This window comes from Hetaerina americana, unplaced genomic scaffold (genome assembly GCF_022747635.1).
Source record: "Hetaerina americana unplaced genomic scaffold, ioHetAmer1.1.p SCAF_5, whole genome shotgun sequence".
Lineage (NCBI taxonomy): Eukaryota > Metazoa > Arthropoda > Insecta > Odonata > Calopterygidae > Hetaerina > Hetaerina americana.
Genome location: NW_027287095.1, coordinates 79,556,950 through 79,582,874, shown reverse-complemented (window position 1 = coordinate 79,582,874; position 25,925 = coordinate 79,556,950). Strand labels below are relative to the sequence as shown.

Genomic DNA, 25,925 nt, shown 5'->3' with positions numbered 1-25,925 from the left:
TTTAACTAAAGTTCTTTATTTACGCAAGCTTTAAAATTTTATCATAGAAATTGAACTTAATTTGACATTCCTTCTGGGAAAACTTGTTTTGTATTGTTAATATTATTTCATATAGCATGCATCAGTCAAAATTACTATAGTATAGTGGGTAGTGTATTTTTGGGTACAAATATATCAACATGGATTGGAATTGAATCCATGCTGATTTCCGGGAATTACCGTCGCGTAGTTTAGTTGGTTGACAACTGTTTCGCCCCCAGTCCTGGAGGCGTCTTCAGGTCGAAGTGATGTGCGTTGCGTTTTGGCCGCTATATATAGGAGACGCTGGCTGGCCGGGAGCTCTCTGATTGGCTCTTTCAATCTTCTTGATTAAACTACGCGACGGTAATTCCCGGAAATCAGCATGGATTCATCAGATAGACGGCACGGAAGTCTAAGGATTAATATGGATTGGAATTCACTGAAGCACGACATTTATGCTTTCAGAACTCCATTATCACCCCATTTAGGGGCAGATTGCCTAAAGATTGAGGGAAATTTACTTCAATACCTAAATACTACACAAGATATTTACATATTTTATCACTCAATCTGCTTATCTTATATTTAAGCTGAATCAATTTCAGGTGGTTGCTTAGTGGTTAAGTTCTAATCTGTTGACCTCAGGATAGAGTGATGAATCAAGGTTATTATGATTATGATTATGCCTCCTGTACAAGGTTTTGAAGGCTTCTATTGCTACTAATATCTGGTCTGCTTTTCCAATGTCAGACAATCAAAACTGTGCCATTTTCCAATGAAATACTTGGTAGAATATATAGTACTTCTGCTTATATATGGCTAATATTCCCCAGGAAAGGAAGTTTGCCACAAGGCACAACATTTTTTTAGCTTAACTATTGGTTAAGACAGGGTAATTTTGTTGGAAATAAAAAAATCACCACTTTCCAGTGTCTTATCCTCCATTTAAGTTTTCATAACATTTAAACCAAATGGGCAGGAATGGTGATGGTAAATCCATTGTAACTCTCTCTCTATAAAGGAAAAGTTACTGAATTTTTCTGATCACTTCGCACAACAAAAGTTCGTAGGCATACATTAAATAATTTGCATTAACTATTAACAATAGCCCCTGATTTCAGCATCTCTCTAAATCTACACTAACAGTGAATCCATTCTTCAAATTTCTTAATGCTGTCACCACATCATTTCCACTAAAATATGATTTTCTCCACATTTATTTTCACTGTCAAGTGCATCCAGCCCACTTTTATACTACACACAAATATTTTTTTCACATAACCTCAAAATACTTCCTTCAACAGTTTCAAACTCCACATTCATTCCATAATATCCCCACTTTTATTCTTTACTGCATTTATTCCTTTTCTCTTTTTATGATTCATGTCCTATCTTCCAAGCTTCCTCATCTTTAGCCAAAATCATTCTCCTACACATCCCTTGTTTTTAACAAATTATTTCCCCTATTTCATTCCACAGGACATCACCTATTTATTCTGACCACACCTTTTTCACATAATCTTTCAGTCAATTCAACAGTCACTCCTTACAAACGATCCCAAACATCATTTGAATTTTCCATTTATTTGCCCCATTCCATTAAGTATGAGTTCAATTTATGCCCAAGAATCCATTCATAATTAAGAGTATTGTCTTCCAGTTTTTACTTCTACTCTCAACTCATTATCCTTTCTAATTTTCCTTGATCCCTAGACACTTTGGAAATTATCAAATAAAATAGAAGAGAAATAAAAATTAACAAATAAAATAGTAGTCTGTTCCACATTCTAACTATAGTCTGTTTAATATTCAGCTCCTCTCATTGCCCTTGGGTCTTTCATGAATGCTCTAAGTCTCATTAAATACAACATTAATCATCCTGAAACCAAACTTTTGTCATGCACAAAATTAAGTTCGTAATAGAATAACAAATACTGGCAATCAGGAAAGTGCATAAAAAATTGCCACAATGAAATAGGTTGAATGAAAAGGGCTGAAAACACCACCAAAATAAAGAAGTTATAATTTTGCTCGTTAAGTTAAGCTGATATAAATGATACAAATATGCCCCATATACTTCTTGGAACTATAGATTATGAAAAATTAAAACTAAATCTGCACATATCACACAGGTGATATTACAATATTCAGTATGGGTACCTTAGGAAGAAGATCCAATACTGAAGTACTGCAACATTATTTATCAAAAGAGTTTTCCTGCAGGATCAACTAAATAATGAACGACCCAGAATTTTTCGCATTCCAGACAGTAATGATTCAATCATTGAGATTAAACGTTTATGTAAGGTAACGATATTGCCTGAAGCAATGTGTGGTCACGACACAAGTCACATGAAAACAAAAGATTTTATAACACATTTTCCTTTACAGATACCTTTCCACCTTTTTTCATTGGAAGTATCCTAGCACACCTTATGGCAGGCAATCTTGTAGGGTTTTCTATTTGTATCAGTAAATTCAGAAATATAAGTGACAATGAGAGGCATATACCAAATGAAGAAGACCTTTAATAAATTTTCTACAAATAAACTCATTTTTAATGGTTTTCTTTATGCAAATAACCACTTGATGGTACATTCGGGATTTCTACAAAGGAGCACCTACTTCACTCAGACTATTTGGAGAATAATCCAAAACAATGAATTAAAGTTTTTTAACTAAATTATTCAGCAACTGAATAATTACCTCTGCATGTGTGCATATAAATATATATATATACATATATGTTTGTATGTATGTATATATATATATATATATATATATATATATATATATATATATATATAATATATATATATATATATATATATATATATATATATATATATATATATATATATATATATATAAAATACACAGTAATACACAATATAGAAACACAAAAAAAGAAGAACATTCACACGTTATTTCTTGATATTTCGACGGAAACAATCCGTCTTTATCTGAAGATATAGAAGTAATTACTTCTAACTACTACTACTAACTAACTAACTAACTAACTAACTACTACTACTACTAACTAACTACCACTACTACTAGTAACTACTTCATAAGATATAGAAGTCATTACTTCTTTATCTTCAGATGAAGACTGATTGTTTCCGTCGAAATATCAAGAAATAACGTGCGAGTGTTCTTCTTTTTTTGTTTCAATATTGTGTGTTACTGTGTATTGTACTATTCGGCTCTTCCGTGTTACGTCTACGAAAGCATATATATATATATATATATATATATATATATATATATATATATATATATATATATATATATATATATATATATATATATGTATATGTATATATATATGTATATATATATGTATATATATATGTATGTATATATATATATATATATATATATATATATATATATATATATATATATATATGTATATATATATGTATATATATATATATGTATATATATGTATATATATATATGTATATATATATATATATATATACACATATATATATGTATATATGTATATATATATATGTGTATATATATATATATATATACACATATATATATGTATATATATGTATATATGTATATATATGTGTATATATATATATATATATATATATATATATATATATATATATATATATATATATATATATATATATATATATATATATATATATATATATATATATATATATATTTCTGGCATTTTAAAAAGTGCTAATATTCTCTACAATTGATATCTCCTAAAGTTATATGCTCACATAGAGTATACTTCATGTCATTCAGTAATATGTATAATATTTTCTTTTTTCCACTAAATTTTCAAAACTAAGGCTCTTTAGACCAGTCTGCTAATTATACCTCCACTTCTTGTCACTCCTTAATATAGGTTAATAATCTCAATTTACAAGTAAAATATAATGAGAATTTACCTTATAAACATCAGGAATGTAGATAGCAGGCATATCAAATGCAGTACAATTTAAACTGGGCCTCTTACAGAGCTCCTGCACAATCTGCATCATAACCCTAAAGTAAAAGGAAATTAAAGAATGAATATTATTGAACCTTGAGAATGGAATGCAAATAAGAAAAAAATGTGAGATGAACACATTAAATGGAGATTGGTTCATACAATTTTTCTTTGTGCTGTTTAAGATACCACTAAGCATTTACCCAACTATTTGATAACAGTCAATATCAGCCGTCACTCATACATTTTCAATTTTTATAACAGATGGTCCATACATATGGAAACAACATCTTATGACTTTTCAAGAACTTGTTAAAACCAAATTTTCACTTATTTTTATAGTTGAAAAATATAAAAACTACAACTATATAACTACGGCATGGGTCAATATTAAAAATAGATGCTCTGAAGGCATTGATCCACATTATAGGTTGTGATGATTTTCATTTAAGAAAATATACGTCATACATGTTAGCGCAAGCAATGAAAAGCATGCTCCAAAATTTTGGCCATTTTGTGCCCGGTTGTTTCACAATCATTTGAGTCAGTCAAAGAAGCTGGACGCTGTAAACAGGGACTCAGCAGCATTATTTACGACCATGAAATTTTGGGCAGCTAAATTTAAGAGTGCCCATACCAGCTTAGCTGTTGATGAGCTTTCAGAATGGCCAAAAACTGTGACAACCAATAATTACATCAAATATGTTCACCAAATGTCCTGGACAATCATCAAATTAATGTTGGACAGATAGAAGAGGCAAAGGGCATATTGAAAGATCGCGTTTGTTATATATTAACTTAATAATTGGACACGTATTAACTATCTGTGCATTGGGTGCCACCTTTACTCACTTTAGATCAAAAATGGATTCAAATGAACATTTTCAATGTAATGATGACGTGGTTTATGCAAAGCAAGTCAAAGACAACCCCACCTATATATATGAATTTCACATGCTGTTATACTTATTACAATGCAAGATCTACTGCTGCCATCATTCCAACCTTAAGGTTGATTGCTGTGGTTTATTAAACATATGAAGGCTTCTCGTTGTTGTTTTTACCTAAATATGGTCTAAAACTTTATAATGCACAGTGCACCCACAAAAGTGCAATAAATAAAGTAAAATACTATTTCTTCATTTGTTGAGCCATAGATAATAGCCCTTAAACTAATTTAGATAACAATGAATCACTGATATGTGAGAAAGTAAATGTAATCATCACTCTGATGCATCAAATTACAACTATTGGTACTCTACAGGTTAGGATAGGTTTTGGAGGATAACCTAATCAATTGTACAAAAATATATTTCCTTCTATCTCCTAACAAAAAGAACAACCTTAAATATGACACTAAAGTAGGCCACTCTTCAAATCCACATACCTATTCCCCTCCAGAATGCCTTTCCTATTCCTTCCACTTCCTCATTTACCCAATGTTCTCCCCTCTATTACGGTCTTCAACATCCCATCACCAATCAAAACGCCCTAAATCCATCTTTCCTGCCTTTTTTTGACTTCTCCCAACAATCCTCTCTCCTCCCCCACCATGCCTAGTACTTCCTCATTGGTTTTCCTTTCAGTCCACTTCACCTTTTCCATCCTTCACCACACCCACATGTCATAAGTCTCCAATTTATGTCTATAATCCTGCTTTAATGATCATATTTTTGTTCCATATGAAATGGCACTCAATATTAAAGTTCTAACGAGCCTTTTCTTAACATCCTTACTCAGTGTCCCACCATCATCAATTCCCTCCTCCTTGTGAAAGCTTCTCTGCCTAATGTGATTGATTCTTCACCTTAAGACCCCACTACGTTGACCATTTTTGTCCAAAACACTTCTGTAATAGGTAAACCATTCCACCTGCTCTGTTTTCACCCCCCTATTTTAATATTTACCTTAGATTTTCTCTTCCTATAAAACTGAATTACCTTTGTTTTATTTACATTTATTCTCATTCTGCACTTAGTGCACTGATCTTCGAATGCACACAGAAGAATTCGCAACCCTTAGGATGACTGACAAACTAATGCCTAGCCAACCACAAATTTAACTGATTATATAAGTGGCCCAATGATTTTCATTCATACTTCCAGTTCTTCTCATGCCTCTTTCACCATTTCCTCCACACATACCGGGTGCGTTTGGAAAGTAATACAATATTTTTTGAAGTAATTTATTGAACAGATTGTCCAAATAATCAGGTTCATTTTCAATATGTTACAAAAGTTCCCTTGAAATTTCTGCTCAGTTGGTCTTTCATGACATGGTCAACACGCAGAGGTTTACAATAACTCACGTCCTGCCGCTCTTAACAGCTTCGAGAGCACTGAGACCGGTTTTGCAGAAAAGCCAAATGCATACAGTGAGTTCCAAAAGTAATGCAATTCAATTCCTGTATGTCGAACAACAGGTGATAATGCATACCCCTATCATACTCCTCTCCCTAACACTGCCTATCCAGACTCTCTATCCCTCACTTGCACCTGAGCATTCTGTGTCATGTACAGCTTATGGATGAGTCTCTTATCCTGCCAGTCTACTCCTATTTTTGGCAATACATTCATTAATTCCACCCAATCCTCTCTATCAAATGCCATTTTTAAATCCACAAAATAGACAAGTACATCCTGATTGTATCTGTTCCTCTCAACTAGTGACCTTATTACTGCTATGGCACTACGCACGCCTTTCCCCTTCCTGAACCCAAACTGATCAGCTCCAAATATTTATTCGCCCTGCTCTCCATCTTCTTATTGCATCAATAGGGTGAATCAAATAGGAAAGTGAAAGAGTGTACTGAAAAATAAATCATCAATAATTGGATAAGTTTATACTTGCTTTTGGCGATCTGATTCAGTTCCAGCCTCATCTGCTTTTGATAGGTAGAAGCGCATTTTTTCTGCATGCTTATTATTCAGGGCTTCCACTACATTCAAAGTTCGTTTACAGAGTGCCTGGCCGATGGGATCAAAAAACACAAAAACCAAATCAGCCATTGATCCTAGAAGAACAAAAAAAATTGTCTTGCTTGAAAAATAGCACATTTAATCTCTCTTTAATTTCCCAGTGTCTTGGTTATCCTTAATATATTCAATACATGGATGCATACTATTATTAATCCACCAGATAGCAGGTAAATTATGAATCATTCACAGTTAATGAGCGTGCTTAGTTAGCTTTTTTCATTTGTCATTTGAATTCAATTACTGATGAAGTACAGGAACAGAAATGCAGCTCAAAACAATACATCACTTTGGAAAAAGTCAATAAATTTCATGCAAAAGTGCATGATACAAAATAATAATGGTAAGACAGACTTAAAGTAAACTCAAAATATCATAAAAATAATCAAAAGAAATTACTTCAAAGTTATTGATTATTTGAAGAGATATGGCTGCAGATCAATAAGTAAATGTATTTTTTTCATAATATACATTGCACATATCCATTTATTTTGAATAACCAGGAATCTGACAAACATTGAACATTAATTTTCTCATAATTATTAATCTAAATTTAAAAAGCACAGACATAGATGCTCACCAAGCCATTGTAGTGCTCCTTGAACATCAAAAGGATAATTTAAATCTCCATCTACCAACCCAGGAGTATCAACAAATGACACAAGGCTGAACTTCTTCTGCTTGGAAGTGGATACTTCAGTGCTCAAGAAGTCAGTGACACCTATGAATAAAATAAATAGATATAAGTCTCTATCAATAATTTTATGTTGAAGACCTTACCAGCATAAAGCTGTAAGCATGCAACAATAATTAATGTATAAAATGCCAAAAATGTTTCACACTGATTCGAGTGATGTGCCACCATACATTTTTTTAGTAAAAAGACACAACTGTTAGCAGTAATTTAAATAGTTAAAAAATAATAAGTGGGCCTGATTCTGCTTTGATTTGGGTAACATTCACAGTGTGTGTACAACTCGTCACAACCTTAACTAACTGGCTGACTTTTCACTGTTTTTAATTCATTCATTCAAAGATAAATTCTTTTATAAATGTTACTTTAGTTGCATATGTATAACATTTCATTAGTATTAATATTGGAAAATATGTTGCAGTGCATCAGTATTATTATGTCAGTAATTATTAAATAGTTACATGTACATTTAGGTTTATTTGCATGAAGGCCAAATGCAGTCAGCATGGTCTTTAGGTTCTTACTTGTGGCTAGTATTTAGTAGCAACTGACACAGACTCTCTTACTACTAATAGGAATTATCAAAGCATTCCCTTTTCATAATATAATGCCAATGCGGGGGGACATTAAAGCCCTTTAATGCTATGTGGAGTAAATACATTTAGTCATCAAAAGTAGTCATTAAAAATCCTAAATTACCATTAATTGTTCATAAATAAAAAAATGATGTTCTTTAACAAATAGAAATAATTCCAGCAAGTTGGCACAGTTGCATGGGGCTAAAATATTTGACAAAATTTATAGAAAAGTTAAAAGTCTTGGAATCTTTGTTGAAATTACAAATTAACAAAAATCTTTTCAATATCTACTCATGGTTTCAATGATGCCGTTTTGACCTAAGGAGCTTATGACATTTGAATGGAGTGATTTAATAATAATAATTTAATTTTCAAAATGTGACAGGTAGCCAATGATGTATTCTTTACATTAACATTAAAAAATACGGATGCCCAGCAAAATCACAAGATACACAAAAAAACATAAGGACAAAGAAGAAAAGATAATGGGCAATTTAGACAAAAGAGATAACATTTAAATTTGAACACTCATCCTTATTAATCAATTTCCTTTCACAACAGTCTCCTCTATCTATTTTATCAGGACTTCTTCGATAATATGAACTATAAATAACACCAGAAACCTTTTTATAATTATTGAATTCTAAATACAAGTGTCACAAGCAGGGCAGGCCATAAATCTTGTTGTACCAACATACATGTCATCATTTGCATGTCAACTGACATTAATCTTTGTTTGAAATTGACTTAAGCACCATTGCACATAAAATTACTCTAAAATTTATCACACATATGTGTCCATAATTCATTAGTTTTACTATCATAAATCTTCCAGAGGAAAAGTTTTAAAAATGGAAAAACCCAAGAACAAATCAATCTTCAGAAGTATTCCATCTTCATAACTCAAACTCATTAACAAAAGGAATTTTAATTGAAATATAGATTCTAACAACAGACTATATTTAAAATCTCACTTTCTACTGCTATGGCATGTCACATAAATTTCATTTTGACCACTAAAATTGCTTATTAAAATTCTCTCATGAGTACTTTTCAAAAGAGTATTTTTCACAAAACTATTTGATAACTTGTTCATCAGCGCAGCATCCACAACAAATTAGGCTACTTTATGCCAAGTTCAAAAATTAGAAAAATAGGCAGGAATAATACTGATTTATTTATTCAAAAAAATACATAAAAGATACAAAAATAGAGCAATAAAATATAACAAAACAAAATAAATGTGAATAAAACATCAATGAGCAACAAGAAGGTTTCCTAACTTTAAAAAAACAATCATATTTCATTAAATATACACAACTGTAATGAAAGTATGTCCTAGAATAGCAATGGATATTTTACATTCCACTTATAATAGAAATACTTGGAGGACACAATTCAACACTTTCACTACGGCAAATGGAGCATGAAAACACTTCAAAAACATAAATTACCCGGTTCAACTAATATTTCCATAAACAACACCTTTACTTCAATAAAACAAGAATTAATATATCTAAAAAAATATGACTAACACTGCAAAGACAAAAACCACAGAAACCTTATTGTACAAAATTGTCAGCCACAATTTTCCAGCTCAAATTAAGATCTCTTTCACAAATCCTCCTTTTGATGCAGTAAAGGCACCACGGTATTGCCCTTCACTAGGCAGCTTGCCATGTCTAAAGCACGCAAGATGCCCGGCGATGAGCCGTACTGTAGTGCCTAAATATAGTCTTAAACAAGTGTAAAACAATCCTTGCACACACCAGTAAACACCAAATTTATAAAAGTTCTTCATCTAAAACATCACTGGTACACATCCTAACAGATCATGACACAAAGAATCTAACCTTAATACACAAGAATAATTAGTTGACAGCCTTGGACTTTTCTTGCCAGGTAGTGCAAAAATTGAATGACTTAAAATTTTAAATGATAAATCTTCACAACTGCATACATAGGACACTGAAGTTAACTGCTATACACGAGAATTTTAAATCTTATTTCTTGGCTGTAAAAACTAAAAAAAAAAGAAATACTCAAATAACTGGATGGACACATGGTACAAAAGAAAGCTACCAACTTTTCACTCAAAATGATGGAAATCCTGCACTTAACACCCCTTGGGCTCCGACTAATGCTTTCCATGGCTGCTACCCACAAACTAAACCCTCAAATGAGACTAGGCAGCTTATATTGTTAGGAGAGGTTTCACTTCCTTTTCTACTCCCCTCCTCTACCCCTTCCCCTGGCCCTACCCAAACTGCACTGCTGTCTCACGCCTTCCTCGACCCCACCACCCTCCTAGCTCACCCCACCCCTCTTTTGCTGCAATCACTCCCAACTGTCTTTACCACATCAGGAAGTGGCAAGAGATAGGCAGCTGCCTAACCATGTGCAGCTGCGAGCTTCACGGATTCATGGGAAAAGGAGGTGGGCAAGCAAGATTTGAAAGAAGTACGCTCAACCCATGAGTTAAAATGAGAATAATTATTTAGAGGAAGAGAACCAAATGAATTAATACACAGCCAAGTATTAAAATAATCGAGACAGCTTAACTTATTTCTGACAGATTTCAATTGCACCCCACATCTTCAATAAGACATTCATTAGTTCTTATAGGTACAACAAAAGAAAAATGATCATCTTATGCTAATGACTGGTTAAAACATAAACAGGAAACCACAACTCAATGCTTGGCTATTCATTAAATCACTGAGCTCAGTTCAGAAATATTTATTTGGAATTCTTCTTTCGGAACATCTGTTTCACGTTGTTTTTTTAACAGTTACCCCCAAGAAGACAAATTTTATTTAACTGAATATCCGAAGTACCCATTTTCTCATACAATACACTTACATGCACATTAAAATCCATAAGATAAAGCAAACTTTTAAAATGGTTCAAACTGGTTTTCATAGATATACCACCAAACAGTGATCAGTGATTGAATAATGTACATGTGCAAGGAATTCAAAATAGCATCAAACATAAATTATAAATGCATAATTTCTTTGTTCTATTCATACCTTTGAAGTATATTTAATCTTTATTAAATATGACTCAAATGCATGAAATATTATTATTCAATGACCTTATAACATCAAATGCCGGAAAATGTGGCTAGTTAATAACAATGACCAGAAGCAAATCATACCAAGGTAAATAAACTAATATGTGAACATATATTCAATCACACCATGAATGTGGCACAATGGTCTGATTTGAACAAATGAATATTCACAAAGCCTTTCTGAGTTTGGTTCATATGGAACAGAAGGCACATATGTGGGTAGCTAGGAGTAACAGGGAGAGAGAGATAAGGATAGCAAGAAAAAGCATCAAGAAAGAAAACTTGAAGAGAGAGAGAGAGAAAGGCATGGCAGCAGAGATATGGAAGATATGGGCAAGGAATGTGTGAAGAAATATCAGATATTCACAATTTATGTGATATTGTTGTCAAAGCTATGCTCCCATACTTTTTGTTACATGAATCCTGAATATTATTTCAATATCAAACAATTACGCAATGAACATTTTCTAAACAATTTCTTTAACATAGCAATTACCCAGAAAGTCACAATCATAAATACACCTTTGCCTACTAGCTGTGTGTTATGGAACATAACAGTTCACACATCACTTCAAAAATCATAATTATTCATTTATACATATATAGGCTTAATGAGTACTATAATTAATTTTTTGAATGGCATGCCTACTTATATACAGTAAAATGCAAATACTTTTGAGAAATCCATACTTCCTTTACAGAATATGAAAATGATGTTCATGATAAAGTTTCATTATTATAATCGGTGCTGCCTTTAACAAAGGTTATAAACAATAAACATGTAGATCAAAGTAACAAACAAATTTTAATATTAAAATCATAATTAATGAATTAGTTAAAGAGCTATAATTTTGTCAGAGGAAGACTTACAAATCAATAAAACAGGTGCTTTTAAGAGTTCTTGACTAATAAGATAGGAACATATTTTTATAATAAATATTTCATCAGGGATATTTGTATTCTATACTAAGTCAGACATACACATGTAAAAAACATTAAATGAGCATTTTGTAAACATAATCAAGTCTTAAGTCTAGTTTGTTGAAATTCTCCACTTCTTTACCATCTTGTCCTCCATCTTCAAATCTCCTCAGTTCTTTTGATGCTCACATTGCACCACAAACAACCATTTTCTTCATAGTACAGTCACCTAAATATGTAGGTTTTGCAGGCTTTACTGACACTTTATCCAACATTACTAAAAAGATTAATTAAAAGCCAAGTAAAAAACTTAAGAGGCAGCGCTATGCAAAGCATAAAAAGCAAAACTCAAATTATTGACAAATAAAGCACTGTTAAAGTAATCCATTAGCCACATCCAAGTACACTATCTTTAAAATTCATAAAAATGCAGCATGTCTTCATAAATTAATGAGCATAAATTGTCAAAGTTACACACATTTACGAACGGTGCTCTAAAACAGAATAATTCCACTTTACTATTTTGAAAATTATTACATGCAAGGAATATCCATTTTATGTAATTTCATTATGCCACGTCTTGTTCATTTCTATTTACTTTTTGCTTCCAGGAGTACTCCAGTTTTTATCCAAGAGATAGTTTCACTTAACATGCCAACCATACAAAGTTGCTACCAAAATTATTTAACAAATGAAGAATATAGAGAAAGTGCCCTTTAAAATGGTAAGAACAGTTGGTATGGGGGAGGTGCTAGCAATAATTTTTCACATATGCTCCAACATGTGATCAGTGTGTCTCAATATATTTTTTTCTCAAACAGTAAAAGGATTCCAAGAAACTGCAGGAGATGCCACAACAGTAACTTTTAACAGAGTCATCCGCTAATATGCATTTCAATGCAACAATTTCAGAGAAATAAATAAATAAAAATCATTTACCTCAACCGGGATCCTGGTCAAGGCAAATGATTTTTGCACTCTGAAATTTTTGCATTGTAAAAGGATGAGTAAATGAAAGCAGAGTGAGCTGTAAGAGATAAATTAGAATGTTCTCAGCAAATCATAAGAATAATCAAGTGCATTTATTTCATGTTGAACTACCTTGATTTTTCACTTCAAAATCCTTATGCCTGAACATGCCTCATATTTGTATTATTACATGACTCACAGAATTAACACTGCAGGGTAACACAGCATACACCACATCATTAGAAACAATTGAAAGGGACTCACATTCTGTAATATGTAGAAGATGCTGGGGGAACAGAAATTGTCAGGAAATATACATAAGATTAGTAACACAACCATGCACACACACACACTAGTTACACAACCACCATGAACAAAAATGAACAAATAGGCACACAACACAAAGACACTGGGATTTGGAATCAGGGCATGTGGACATTGAATGCTGGGGTTGTAAGACAAAACAGCAAAGTCAAGAAAAATTGAGATTAGAAATGAATTTGCACAAATCTTTAACTATTAAATTCTACATTGGCTTGGGAAATTGTATTAAACCAACAGATTTGTATGGAGGCTTCTTAAACTCTCTATAAGTGTGTTAGAAGTACCATGAATGTTGACGAAACAAGAATGCAACTGTGATTAAATACTTGCTGTACTTTGCCAACCTCTCAAACCAATAAACAAAAATGTGCTTCACTTAACGTTAACTCTCTTAATAGCAGCAGATAAACAAACTAAATGATCTCTTAAAGATCAATTGGGAGGACATGGTAGTAGTCAATGGGATGGTAAACTGATTGGAGGGCCCTCATTTGGTTCCTGCATATGCATTTGGTTTTACCCAAGCTTAGTGATTTTTTTGGGTATCTGATCTTTCTAGGAAACTGTAGGGGGCACTGGGAAAGGAACTGGCCCTTATAATGATGGTTGAATTTCTCATGTCAATGACCTTGGTATTGGGTGAGTTTTCCCTTCAAATATGGCGCAAACTTTAGGGTCGCTAACTGTGGTAAGCATAAATTTTAAAATCCCCCGATTAAAGTTCACACATGAAATTTGGTGATACTCTTCAGATCTAAATAAAGATAACCCCACATTACACAAACATTTGCTATTAATGTTTGCATAGTCTGCTTAAATAATAATGAAGGAACTCTCACAGTATTTGTTTTAAAAATTAACTTCTCCCTATGATTCAATATGCTGAAAGGGGAAACTCATAACCAATGGCTTTGATGTAACACTTAAGAAAATCATATTAAAAACAACATAATAAGCCACAAAAATGTAAGCAACAAAGTTGATATTTCGATGACAAAACCTTCAATAATTGGCATATAAATGCTTAAGCATGTGTGCAAAAGTGTGTATAAAAACAGATACGAAAATTCAAATACTGAACACACACATTTACAGAAATGCAAAAACATACACATCTCAGAAATCCATATGTTAAAAACCTGGTTAGTAAGGCTGAAATGTTACATGAGATGAAAACTTTATAGCATTACGTGTTCATTGTGTTATGCTCTACACCATCACAAACAGCCAACATCAATTTGTACAAAGCAAATCAGTGCATTGAAGTTACACACCTAATAATATCCACTGACAAATTTCCTCTTCCTTCTACATCCTAAAAGAGATAAAAGAGTATTAACCCTAATGCTAAATTTCAAAAGGGAAAATCTATAAAACAGAAAAAAGGGTGAATACATAAAATATTAAGCAATGAAAAACAATAACCTCTCAAACCTTAATTAGTAAAAAGGAATAGTAAATGAAGAAAAAAAAACTTCGTTAACGTTTCAACGTATTTAGAGTTAAGAATGATCCATCAAAATGTGACTACTCACACAATTGCAACAATATTGTTGAAATGGAATTTATGAAGAAAACAGAAATATTAGAATGTTTCAAACTCGCATTAAAATATAGAAAATGAAAAGATACTCGTACATAAGTCATATAAAAGATACAATTCAACTATGCCAAACTGAAAAAAAATTTTTTATGACATAAAAGGAAAGTCACCTAAGTTTCCAAAATATCTTTTGCCTTAACACTCACATAGACCTGAAAGGCTAAGTTCAAAATCCAAAGATAAAGAGTACATATGGTAAAACCTTTTTATTTGAAGGCAGATAAATTCAAAATATCATTATTTTAAGATAACAGCCAAAACTTCTTGCCAAAAGCATAGGATTTTAAGTTTTTCAGCATGGAGAAATTAAAATGCATGCAATGAAATTCAAAGACATGATCTATCCTGGTAGCTTGCATTCATCTTGTCAATTTTGAAAGCATGTACTAAAACATTACCTACATAAGGTTTGTTCATGACAGTGTTTCAGTTTCTCTTAGGTTACCTGAGGGGATAAACAAGAATTCTTCCTCATAGGGATTACTAGCTGGCAGAGAGGATGGAAATGACATTGGAAATGTGAGGGAGGAACAAGATAATTCTATACTGTGAAACTTGAATCGGAGTAGAAATAAAGATAGGCTGATCAAAATACTCCATGTTTTAGAAAATTAAACTGCATGGCAATAAAGGCAAAATACAATATAGGCTATCATCCCAAGAGGTCTTTACAGATATCTGCACAACTAAAAGGTCATTCAGATGGAAGGAGTTGTTAATTAGATTTGTCAAAATATTAAATCACTTTAGCATATAGGACTATTGAGGTGAATTTACATTCCTTACCATGATTATTAGCATTAGAATCATGACCTCATAATGCCCATCCAATAATGGCAAAGGTTTTAGGTACTTCAGATGGTATTTATCATTGTTAGAGATTGCTCAACTTTTATTTGATGGCAAGAAATGCATTCTAATAATCACAGAATTGTTTTATTTTTTTCCATTTCTTATGTTTCACAAAAGAATTAACATTTAAAGACATGATTTCTTCAGGTTACCTTGGAAAAAATAACTCATCCTCTACCATTGAAATATAATAATTTCTTGGATGGATACAAATGAATGACTAAATATTTCACCACTACTTTTGTCCTTATAAGTAACTTTCCCAAGGAAAATTGACAACTGCAGTTAAATTTAAACATATGAACACCTAATGTAGAGGTGTTTTGTTCTTGTATCTCTTGACCTCTTTGGTTGGGAAGGCAGGTGTTGAATCTTATCATCACCCAAACAATGAGTGCAAAGAATGAAAGCTTTCCATGGCATCAAGTTCCAATGCTCACCTTCTTGCACAGTTACGACATCTAAATTGCTTCCTAAACTTGTCACAGACCATCATCAATACCATGGATTTTTTAAGCCCCTCATGTGCACTCTCCTGAAGGTGTGAAGTGGAGTGGAGCAATGCAATGGCTTCCATGCTTACCCTTCTTTCAAGTCCAACAATGGATCATGAAAAGTATGTCCATTTGTCAGGATAATCAATGCACATATGGGAGAATGTAATGCACATATTTCAGAAACGATAATAAATATTACCCCATGTTATTTGTACAGCCCATACTTGCAGTAGTGGTGTGAAGGGTTTTCAGGGCTTTCAGTTCCATAAAGTAATATTGTGTTCTAAATTTGCATCACAAAAAATCCACATCATTGAAACAAAACGTGCATAGTGTACATGGGATTCCAGCCAATCAGCAATGTTGATAAAATAATACCCATTAAGGCCAAACTTTTTGCCAAAAGTATAATAGGCTAGCTTTAAACTGCAATTATTAATAAATATGGTTTTCATGAATTACTAATTCATTTAAATTTGATGTTAACCAGCTATTTATATTTGCTGATGTCAACTAATACACATTTTGTGCAATTGCATGTTTTTGTGCAGAGGATTTTATTCTATCATGGAGTCATTTAAATCAGTCCACTTTTTGCTACCTCTGTAATTCACGAGAAATAACCATGAATATAAGAAACAGTAATTTATTATCAAAAGGAGAAACAATAATCTTCTTTGGGTGCATATAAAAGCCGTAGATTATGTGGGAGAAGGCTATAGGTAAATATGAAAAGGATTAGTGTAACGCTGATTCAAATGAGTATCTCCCCTTCTGTGAGAGATAATAAAAAGGATCCTACCATAGCTCAAGAAGCATATCAGTCCTTTTCACTGATTTCAATGGAAGTAAGAGAAGAAAATCTGGGTAAAAGAACACTGCAGTGCAAGATTCTTGATAAGAGGAGGGAAAAAAGTGGAAAAAGGATACTATATGACCCAAAAATATTAGTTCCACCGAATTTGTTAGCTATGTAATGGGATTCAAAGCTTCTACTTACCAATTTTTGCTCATGGTTACTCATTCAATCTGTTTTTTAATATATATACTCATAGCTGAAAGTTTATCTTATCTACTGTTAATTAAAAACATTAAATTACCACATTTCCTGATCAATTTCTTTCATATTATGATGGAAAGATCAAATGGCATTGCATTTTCACAGTCCAAATGTGGGGCAGCAACCATTTTTTGAAGTTTGTCATTTTGACCTTGGATATTAACTGCTCAATTTTTTTATCCCTTGATATGAAATAACAGTTTTACCGCTTGCGTATCAGTTCTTATTTAACCACTAAATTTTATTTGTACTGCAATTAATCAATATATAATAATTAAAAATAACTGACTTCATTTAAAAAAATATAAATCACATGGGCATAGTTTCCACAGAAATATTAATTATGCTGTCCATTTTTTTCATTAAATTAGCAGCCAGGAAGTCTTTGTAAACCAAACAGGATGAGATAAACCTGAGAGGTGCCAGGGAAGGAATGAGTAGTTTCCTGGTCCCCTGGAATTAACATGAGTAGAAGGCCAACACAAAAGTAACCACAAATATATTGCCGACATAGTATAGTACGGATTGTGATATAATGTATCATGTCCCACAAGTTTTGCTACACCATTTTGCATTATGAACATCCATAAACTTGGGTAATCACCACAGTGAATGATACATGAATTACCTTTAAAAAAAGATATGTGATTCTTATCTTAACATAGAATTTACACATCAAAATTTTTAAAAATATCATTTCTATAAGAAAATTGCCTGACGTTTACCATTGAGTTTACTTATAATTCACTTATTATTTAGATTAACACCATAATGAGAGTAGCCAGTACAAGGGAAAGGAAGAAACATGAAAAAAATATATGTAGTATATAAAATACATTTTTTCATTATTTTCACTCATTTTCATTCATTCACACTCATTTTTATTATTTTAGTATGCCTAAATTATCAAAATATGCAATTCCTCCAAAATGTTTTAATTAAAAAAGGCTTTACAAACCCACATGTTCCAAAAAACTTTATGAGTACACCCTTATATCATTATTATACGATAATAATGATATACTATAATGATAATTAATGAAAAACGACATTTTAATTCTTTTGAAACATGACATACATAGCATTTTCATGGAAATTCATGAACTTGATAATTCAGAGACTTTTAATAGAGGCATTCATCATTTGTGAAAATTATTGTCACATAAAATGTAAAAATCAAAATAAGGTACTCGTGGATTAGGATCATATGGCATGCAAACAGAATATTTTTTTCAAATTACCTTTAAACTGGCTAATGGGTTTGAAGTGCGGAAAGAGGTGAAGAGTTGCATTTCCCTAAAAAAAATGATACAATACAATGAGTTTGAATGTCTTGCCTAACTGATGACAACACTGAGTGCATTATCGACAACACATTGTATAAGTTCCTTATAAACAGAAAGGCATTCTTCCCTACATTTTCATTGACAAGGTTCACTGTTCTTACATCTGTAAACTAATGAAATTTTTGCTTTCCCTCTAGAACCAGATGGAGGACCAGTCAAAAAAATTAAGGTAACAATGATTGATAACAACAGAATTTTAATCACATACGTATATATTAATAGCAGCCACCTTAAGAAACTCTTCTGAAAAATGAATCGAATTATTTTCAAAAACGCTCAGGAAAAAAAACAAATCAAATATGGCATACATGCAAATTTTAATGAATATAAATTTGCCCTTGGAACCTTGGATTGCCATTGTGGAAACGGCTAACACAAAAAAATACGATGATAAACGCAACACACAGAATAATTGGCGATACCAAGGGAAATAATACAATGTCTTAACAGAGTTAGCATTTGAATTTTATAGACAAAACCTTCCAGGCATTAAATTTCGCGCGCCGCCATCCTTCAGTCCATACTTTGCGATACGGTGATTTCACTTTTCCTCAATGATAAATTTAGCGACAAAACCTATGGACATTATATACTCTGAAAGACCTGCTTTATCGTGCTTAATAAATAAAGTATACGAGGTAATAGGGGCTCAAATGAGGTGATCGTTAGTCATCCTCGGGGACACTGACAGCGGCGATAATCAACTCACGGCAGTGACAGAAGCCATCTCGAAACAACAGGACTTAGCTCAATTTTTAATCTTAAGTTTTTTTTAAATTGAAATTTCCCGATGTATTTATTCATATGATGATAAATAGTTAATCATAATAAAAGGCTGACAAAGTATTAACGCCTTTCAGTCCTTGTCCATTTGTCCTTTCAACAATAAATAAGCAACAAGCCGACCTGACTCGTTTGTTTTTATATTTTTCTCTGTCTCAAAAATATATCAGCCATCTCACAATAAGCTAAAGCCATTTCCAAACTGAGAAAAATGCCTAACTGCGTAATCAGTTTAATTGAAAATAACGTCTCGGTCGGCCGATTAGCCAACTGCATTAGAGAACGAGGCACAACGATCGGCCGAGCAAATGGTTACACGGCTAGCAGTAATGATTGCGAGCGCCCAGACTTAAGTGACCAACGCTCTCCCCTCTATCAGTCTTCAACATACCATTGCCAATCAAAATGCTTTGTCCATTTTTCCTGCATCCTTTGGATTACTCCTAACACCCTCTATTCCCCCAACACGCCTTGTATTTCCTCGTTTGTTTTCCTTTCTCTCAATTTCACCTCCGCCTTCCTTCTCCACGCTCACATTTCGAAAGTGGGGAAGGCATCTATGCCTATCGTCTCGCGTCAAGGACCATATTTCCGCGTCGTACAAATCCACGCCATAATCCATTTCAAAGTTTTGACGAGCCTTTTCCTAACATCCTTCCTCATCGTCCCTGTCATCAACTCCCTCATCCTTGTGAACACTTCTTTGTCTTACGCGATTCTTCTTCTTATGTCCCTACTACTTCGACCATTTTGGTTTAAAACACTTCCAAGATAGGTAAACTGTTCCACTTGCACTAATTTATGAATTCCTACTTTAATATTTCTATCATTAACCCCTTTATGTATACATGCATACCCACCTCGCACAGCTCTTAAATATCTATAATTCCTCTCTCGACCTCTCGCTTTATATTTTCAGATTTCCCTGTCCCCCATATCGCCCTAACATTCCAAGTTCCCATTCTAACTATTTCGGCCCGCTTCCGTGTCTTCAGAGCTGCTAATGTCGATTTCGCTTTGCAAGGATTTTATGAGTTGATGACCGCGGAAGCCTTGCCTGCCCCACTGCCGGGCACTACCCACGGCTGATTGGACCGTATCCCGTGAATGCCAGAACTAATACTCCGATTTTTGTAACATATATGTATAAGGTGGCATCCCGTTGCCTTCCTCAATAGTGTTTTTAACGTGAGCCCTTAACTTAAACTGCGGCCTCACTATGGAACGGCCACTTCGTGGGCTACTATCGTCTGATTCCTGACGTGTGACGTCAGTGACGAGAACAATCATCAACAATCACATTGCTCCCGCCAGAACAGATCTGGGGTCATCAGAGGATACAACCCCTCCCACCACGCCAAGGTTGTAGTCCATGGGGAGGGAATGTAATAATACGCGAGTAAATTATATAATAAGTACATGTATAATGAGTAAATTGCTTAATAAATGAATGGCATCATAAAATAATGCAAAAACTTACCAAGAGAGAATCTCTCTTCTTCCCACTTGTCACTATAGTAAAACCTTTGGTTTCAATAGCAACTCCTGTCCTTTGAACATGTTCTTCAATATACCTGTGACGATTGAAGAACAACACAAAAACCGTTATTAGTTCCACATACCTTCCTAATCAAGAACATTATTCCAAGTAGCCTATTATGACTGATTTGCCAAGATTGCAAAAAATGACAGGAATAAATAGTTATTAATTAAATTCCTAGTTCTATAAGGAATTATTTATCACAAAATAAGGATATTCCTGCATACTTGACATTTAGATATGCCCACAGCGGTTTGATGATTTCATTATTTTCTGAATGAAGACGATGGTTTGCACATTAATTTAACTAAGGTATCAAAAATATTTCAATACCAACATGTTTCATCACTAAGGAGGCGATTAAAGTCGAATTAAAACTTTAACAGAGGAAATGCACTGCCCTTAAAAGCCAAATCAGTAATCCGATAATCCGCTTCTTGGTAATCTCAGAAACCCATCTCACCTTAAACTTAAACCGGCAAATCAACATACTTCGTAGGTATATTTCACACTCTCTTATCAAATGATTCAAAACTTCGGCCAGAGTTGCACTATATTGCATTATATTATTCAAGAAGCGTTATATTCTATCATTATTATAATCATGAACTTAATAAAAAACAAATCGCTAAATACGAAACATTTTGACACTAGCCAAATTTTCTGTTACCTGTACTGGAGGGAGGCATCTATCTCGATCTTAAGAGAGTCCCTCCACAAATTTAAATCTGAATAAATATGAGAAGTGACAACTATAACTTAAGACTTAAAATGATAAGATATGACGATTCATTCATTGACAAAAAAGATAGAGGCATTTCTTTTGTTAGCCAATACAAGTCCTGGCATAACAGTTTCAGGATTAACTTCGTGGAATTCCTTCATGAGGAGGGTAAAGAAAGAAACTTTGCACTTCCACATAAAGGGAGGCATGCATGCATGCAAGAAGGAAGTGCATGGAAGGCATCTTTATGTGGAAGTGCAAAGTTTCTTTCTTTACCCTCATCAAGCCCTTGCATGGCAACGGATCCACTTAATATTTTTCAAAGATATTATAATTCCCCACAATACACTGAAAAACGGAGGCCTTCAAATTTAATGCACTAGGTCATTGATTTAATTCATTTTCAAGGGATTTTACATTGAAAGCTAATTATTTCCATAAGGGATCAATATTTTTTTTTAATTTGGGCATTTTAGTATTTGCTTATGATAATATTTTTTTCAATATTTCGAAATTCTGAAATAATGGAGCGAATTCTTGAATTATGGGATTCTTATGTTTTCTGAATATGGTTTGTAAAGCGAATATCAAATGATAACGATCCCTATCAGAAGAGAGAAAAATATCAACATAAAGTTCGAATAAAAACATATTGAAGGTAACCTTAACAGTTTACTATTATGCCTATCAACGGAAAATCTCTCCGGCTCTGTGAACACTTTGATTCACATTAAGTTTCCGCTCAAATATCTTCTCCTATGACACAGAAAACAAGATATTCTTCTTTTTTCTCAGATCTCCTGAATATGAATAACTCAAATTTCCGAATTTCGTTTTCAGCTTTAGATTTTACAATCGAAGTCTCTTGCTTCACCACAGAATGCTTCAAAAGTGTTATCCCATATTCTATTTGTACATATGGAATTCCGCGAAGGACAACTTAACAAAACACATGAGCAACACCTACATTACACAAGATCCCTGGGAAAATATAATTGCATTTAAATGACCCGAAGAAAGAGACTTGGCGCAGTAAATTTCGGATAATTAACACAGATTCAGTAGATGAAAATGAGGAAGTGGTCATACTGCAGATGAATTCCGCAGTGAGATTGATGACTTTCCATCAACAAAAAGAACCACCACGGCAAAGAATGCAGGGAAACCCACAAACGTTGCAATGCTGCAAGTTTACATGACGAATGCAATGACAAGGACGGATCCAGGGGACCACAGTTTTGAGCCACAGGGGAGAGAAGATTGGGGTTGGAATGAACCAGGTTTGTTAAAATAAAATCTATCCGTTTTTTGGGTGATGATAATTTCAAACAATTTACTCAAAACGAATAAAAGAAATCTCAACTCTTGGAAGGTGTCTTGGAGGGGGTGAATGGCACCCTTGTCCCTCCTCTTCCCCTATATCTTAGTGGGGGATTTCTATGATGATATCGCTCTAGTAATAAAAAATGTAAAGGCGAAAAAATCTAATTATACTTTAAGATTAAAATTCAATCGTAAGAGACAAAAAGGCCCAAAAAGGTAAAACTGCATAATAGCCAACTAATATTTGTGTAGAGGTAACATGATTGGGATTGTGGATGCATGGCTGGTGACCTAACAGCCCCCGTCATAGGCCCAAGCGGCGGCTTGCGGGCATTGTGTAGATGTACTCTTGCGTAGATGATTACTTCCTCCACCCAGCTTATAAACAATGCTCCCTTCTATCACGGTCTGTAATATCTCACTACCTTTTAATATATACTTCAGCCACTTTTCCTTCCTTCTTCGGACTTCACCTAGTAAGTTCTTCTCTTATCCCATCATGTTCTTCCCGGTTCAACATTTCTCAAAGCCCAGTATCTCAAAAACATCCCATTCAGAATTTATTCTCTTATCTCAAAGACTTATGAGTTGAGTTCATATAGCTCTATGCTCCATTTAACGCCTCTCCTAATTTTTTCTTTGCAGGCATTTTATCAATTCTCATCTTGAAAATGCTTCTTTCGCAAATTCAGTTCCCCCTGTCCCACTGGAATACTGCCCTCTTTTTCCTTTTAAAATTCTGCTCTAGGATACAGTAAGCAGATTAAGGGTAGCGATAAAACTTTCTGTCCGAATAAAAAAATATCAAGGACAATTTGTCATAGAATAGACTTAGGGGTTATTTAAATATTTATGGATGTAAATGATGAGAAGCATGGACGACGTGATCAACAGAGAAAATAGAAATATGGATACGTGGGCTACAGAACAACGATGAAAATCAAATGGTCAGACGAGAGTAATGAATGAAGAATTACTTCGAAGAGTTGATGAATAGAGAGGCCTATGGAGAATGGTTACAAAGAGAATAGTGAAAATAATACGACAAGTCTTGAAGGACGATAGTTTGATTATGATGAAATGAAGTTAATAAGATAATGTAATCAAGAATCAAGACTAACAGAAGAAAAACATTAAAATGTCAAAATTACAGAGGAAGGCTAAGAATGAATTAGACAAAAGAGGGTGACAGAAAAAGTCACCTCAAGGAACTATGAATAAAAATATTGGCAGGTAAGAGGATAGCTTTGAGAGCTGCTATGAACAAATACTCATATATATATACTATATATACATATATAATTATATTTTTTTAAAATATATATATTATAATATATATATATATATATATATATACTATATAATATATATATATAACATATATATTATATAATATATAATTCGTAAATATTATAGCGACGATGAAATAAAATAAGTGGAATCTTTATGATTAATACAACGAATACTATTCCGCATCTTTCAGGATATCATAGCGCTAGTTGTGTATGCAGCAATTCGACTTGGAGTAGTTACGGAAAAATGGGCTCTGTTCGCATTTACCTCAGTGACACTAAAATTTCAACGATATACTCATCGTTTTTCAACATACTAACGTCTTTTTACCGAATGTTTCGTATCTATCCAATTTTACCAGGCTATCCAATAATTAAAAAATGGATTGCCTTAGAGATTACAAATTCGCCAAGAGCGAGTCCCGAGATCAAAATAGGCGATCCAATTGTCAGCCTGTAACCTCTATAATTAACTATACTGTTCCTGGTCGGGACAAAAGTTTCTTTGATATCAAAACTGAAACGGTGTATCCCAAACAGAAATTCTATTCACATCATCTATGCCTCTTGATTTAAAGAGTTACTGGTATTAATGACCATGGTTTCATTGCTCATTCTCTGCATGCTAAGTGCCATGATTCCGCACTATTCTGCGATGGAGAAATACGAAATTGAGATTGAGTTAACAAATTAAGCAGCTCCGGGGAATAGGCAGATCAGTTCCCAGAAATACAACTTGCCAACTAACGTTGAGAAGAGCAACAAATAGAAACAATTCACATCGAAAAGGTTTACTCAAGCACATAAACCAAAGAAAATCTTTCTAGCAGTATTAATTTATATGCATCTACAACTGGGAACATTATATTTATTCCATTATATTTATTCATTGCATTATATTTACATTACACTTATTCAAATCTAATATATCAAAGTGGAAAAATGTTGCATTAAAATTTAAATTCTTTTACGTTGAAAACCTCAAAAGAAAAATGTCCATGCGTGAACATTGCAAACGAAAATGCATTAGTTAATAATTTATTTACGCTGGAGGGTTCGTCTTCCTTTAAACAAAAAAATATTAGACAGGTCAAGGGGCAGAATGTACTGCAAGTCACATTAATCATTACAAATAACATGCACATCCGAATATTTATGGCATTGCTTTCAAGGGGTTTGAGAGGGAGGGTTGCCACGGATCACATCTTCCGGGGATACTTAAGTACAGCAGTTCTTAGGGAAGCCTCACTCGGGTCCGGCAAAGGTTGATAGCGAAGTAAGATTTGAAAAGCTTCCCGAGCTTGCGTTGTCAAATTCCATATGAACGGAGCCTAGGTTGGATGAGAGAAAAACAAAGAGACCGGACTAAACACGCTG

General features: G+C 33.3%; 1 protein-coding gene across 2 annotated transcripts in view; it reads right to left on the bottom strand.

Moving 5' to 3' along the window:
- LOC139694304 (sarcalumenin-like) overlaps positions 1-25,925 on the bottom strand; it is a 72,752-nt gene that overhangs the window by 18,841 nt on the left and 27,986 nt on the right. For both annotated transcript variants that reach the window (XM_071592783.1, XM_071592784.1), the window contains exons 4-8: positions 21,150-21,243; positions 18,782-18,836; positions 7,547-7,687; positions 6,842-7,004; positions 3,951-4,047 (exon numbers count right to left, since the gene is read on the bottom strand). In XM_071592783.1, coding sequence (XP_071448884.1) covers positions 3,951-4,047; positions 6,842-7,004; positions 7,547-7,687; positions 18,782-18,836; positions 21,150-21,243 — 550 coding nt within the window. The remainder of the gene's footprint in view (positions 1-3,950; positions 4,048-6,841; positions 7,005-7,546; positions 7,688-18,781; positions 18,837-21,149; positions 21,244-25,925) is intronic.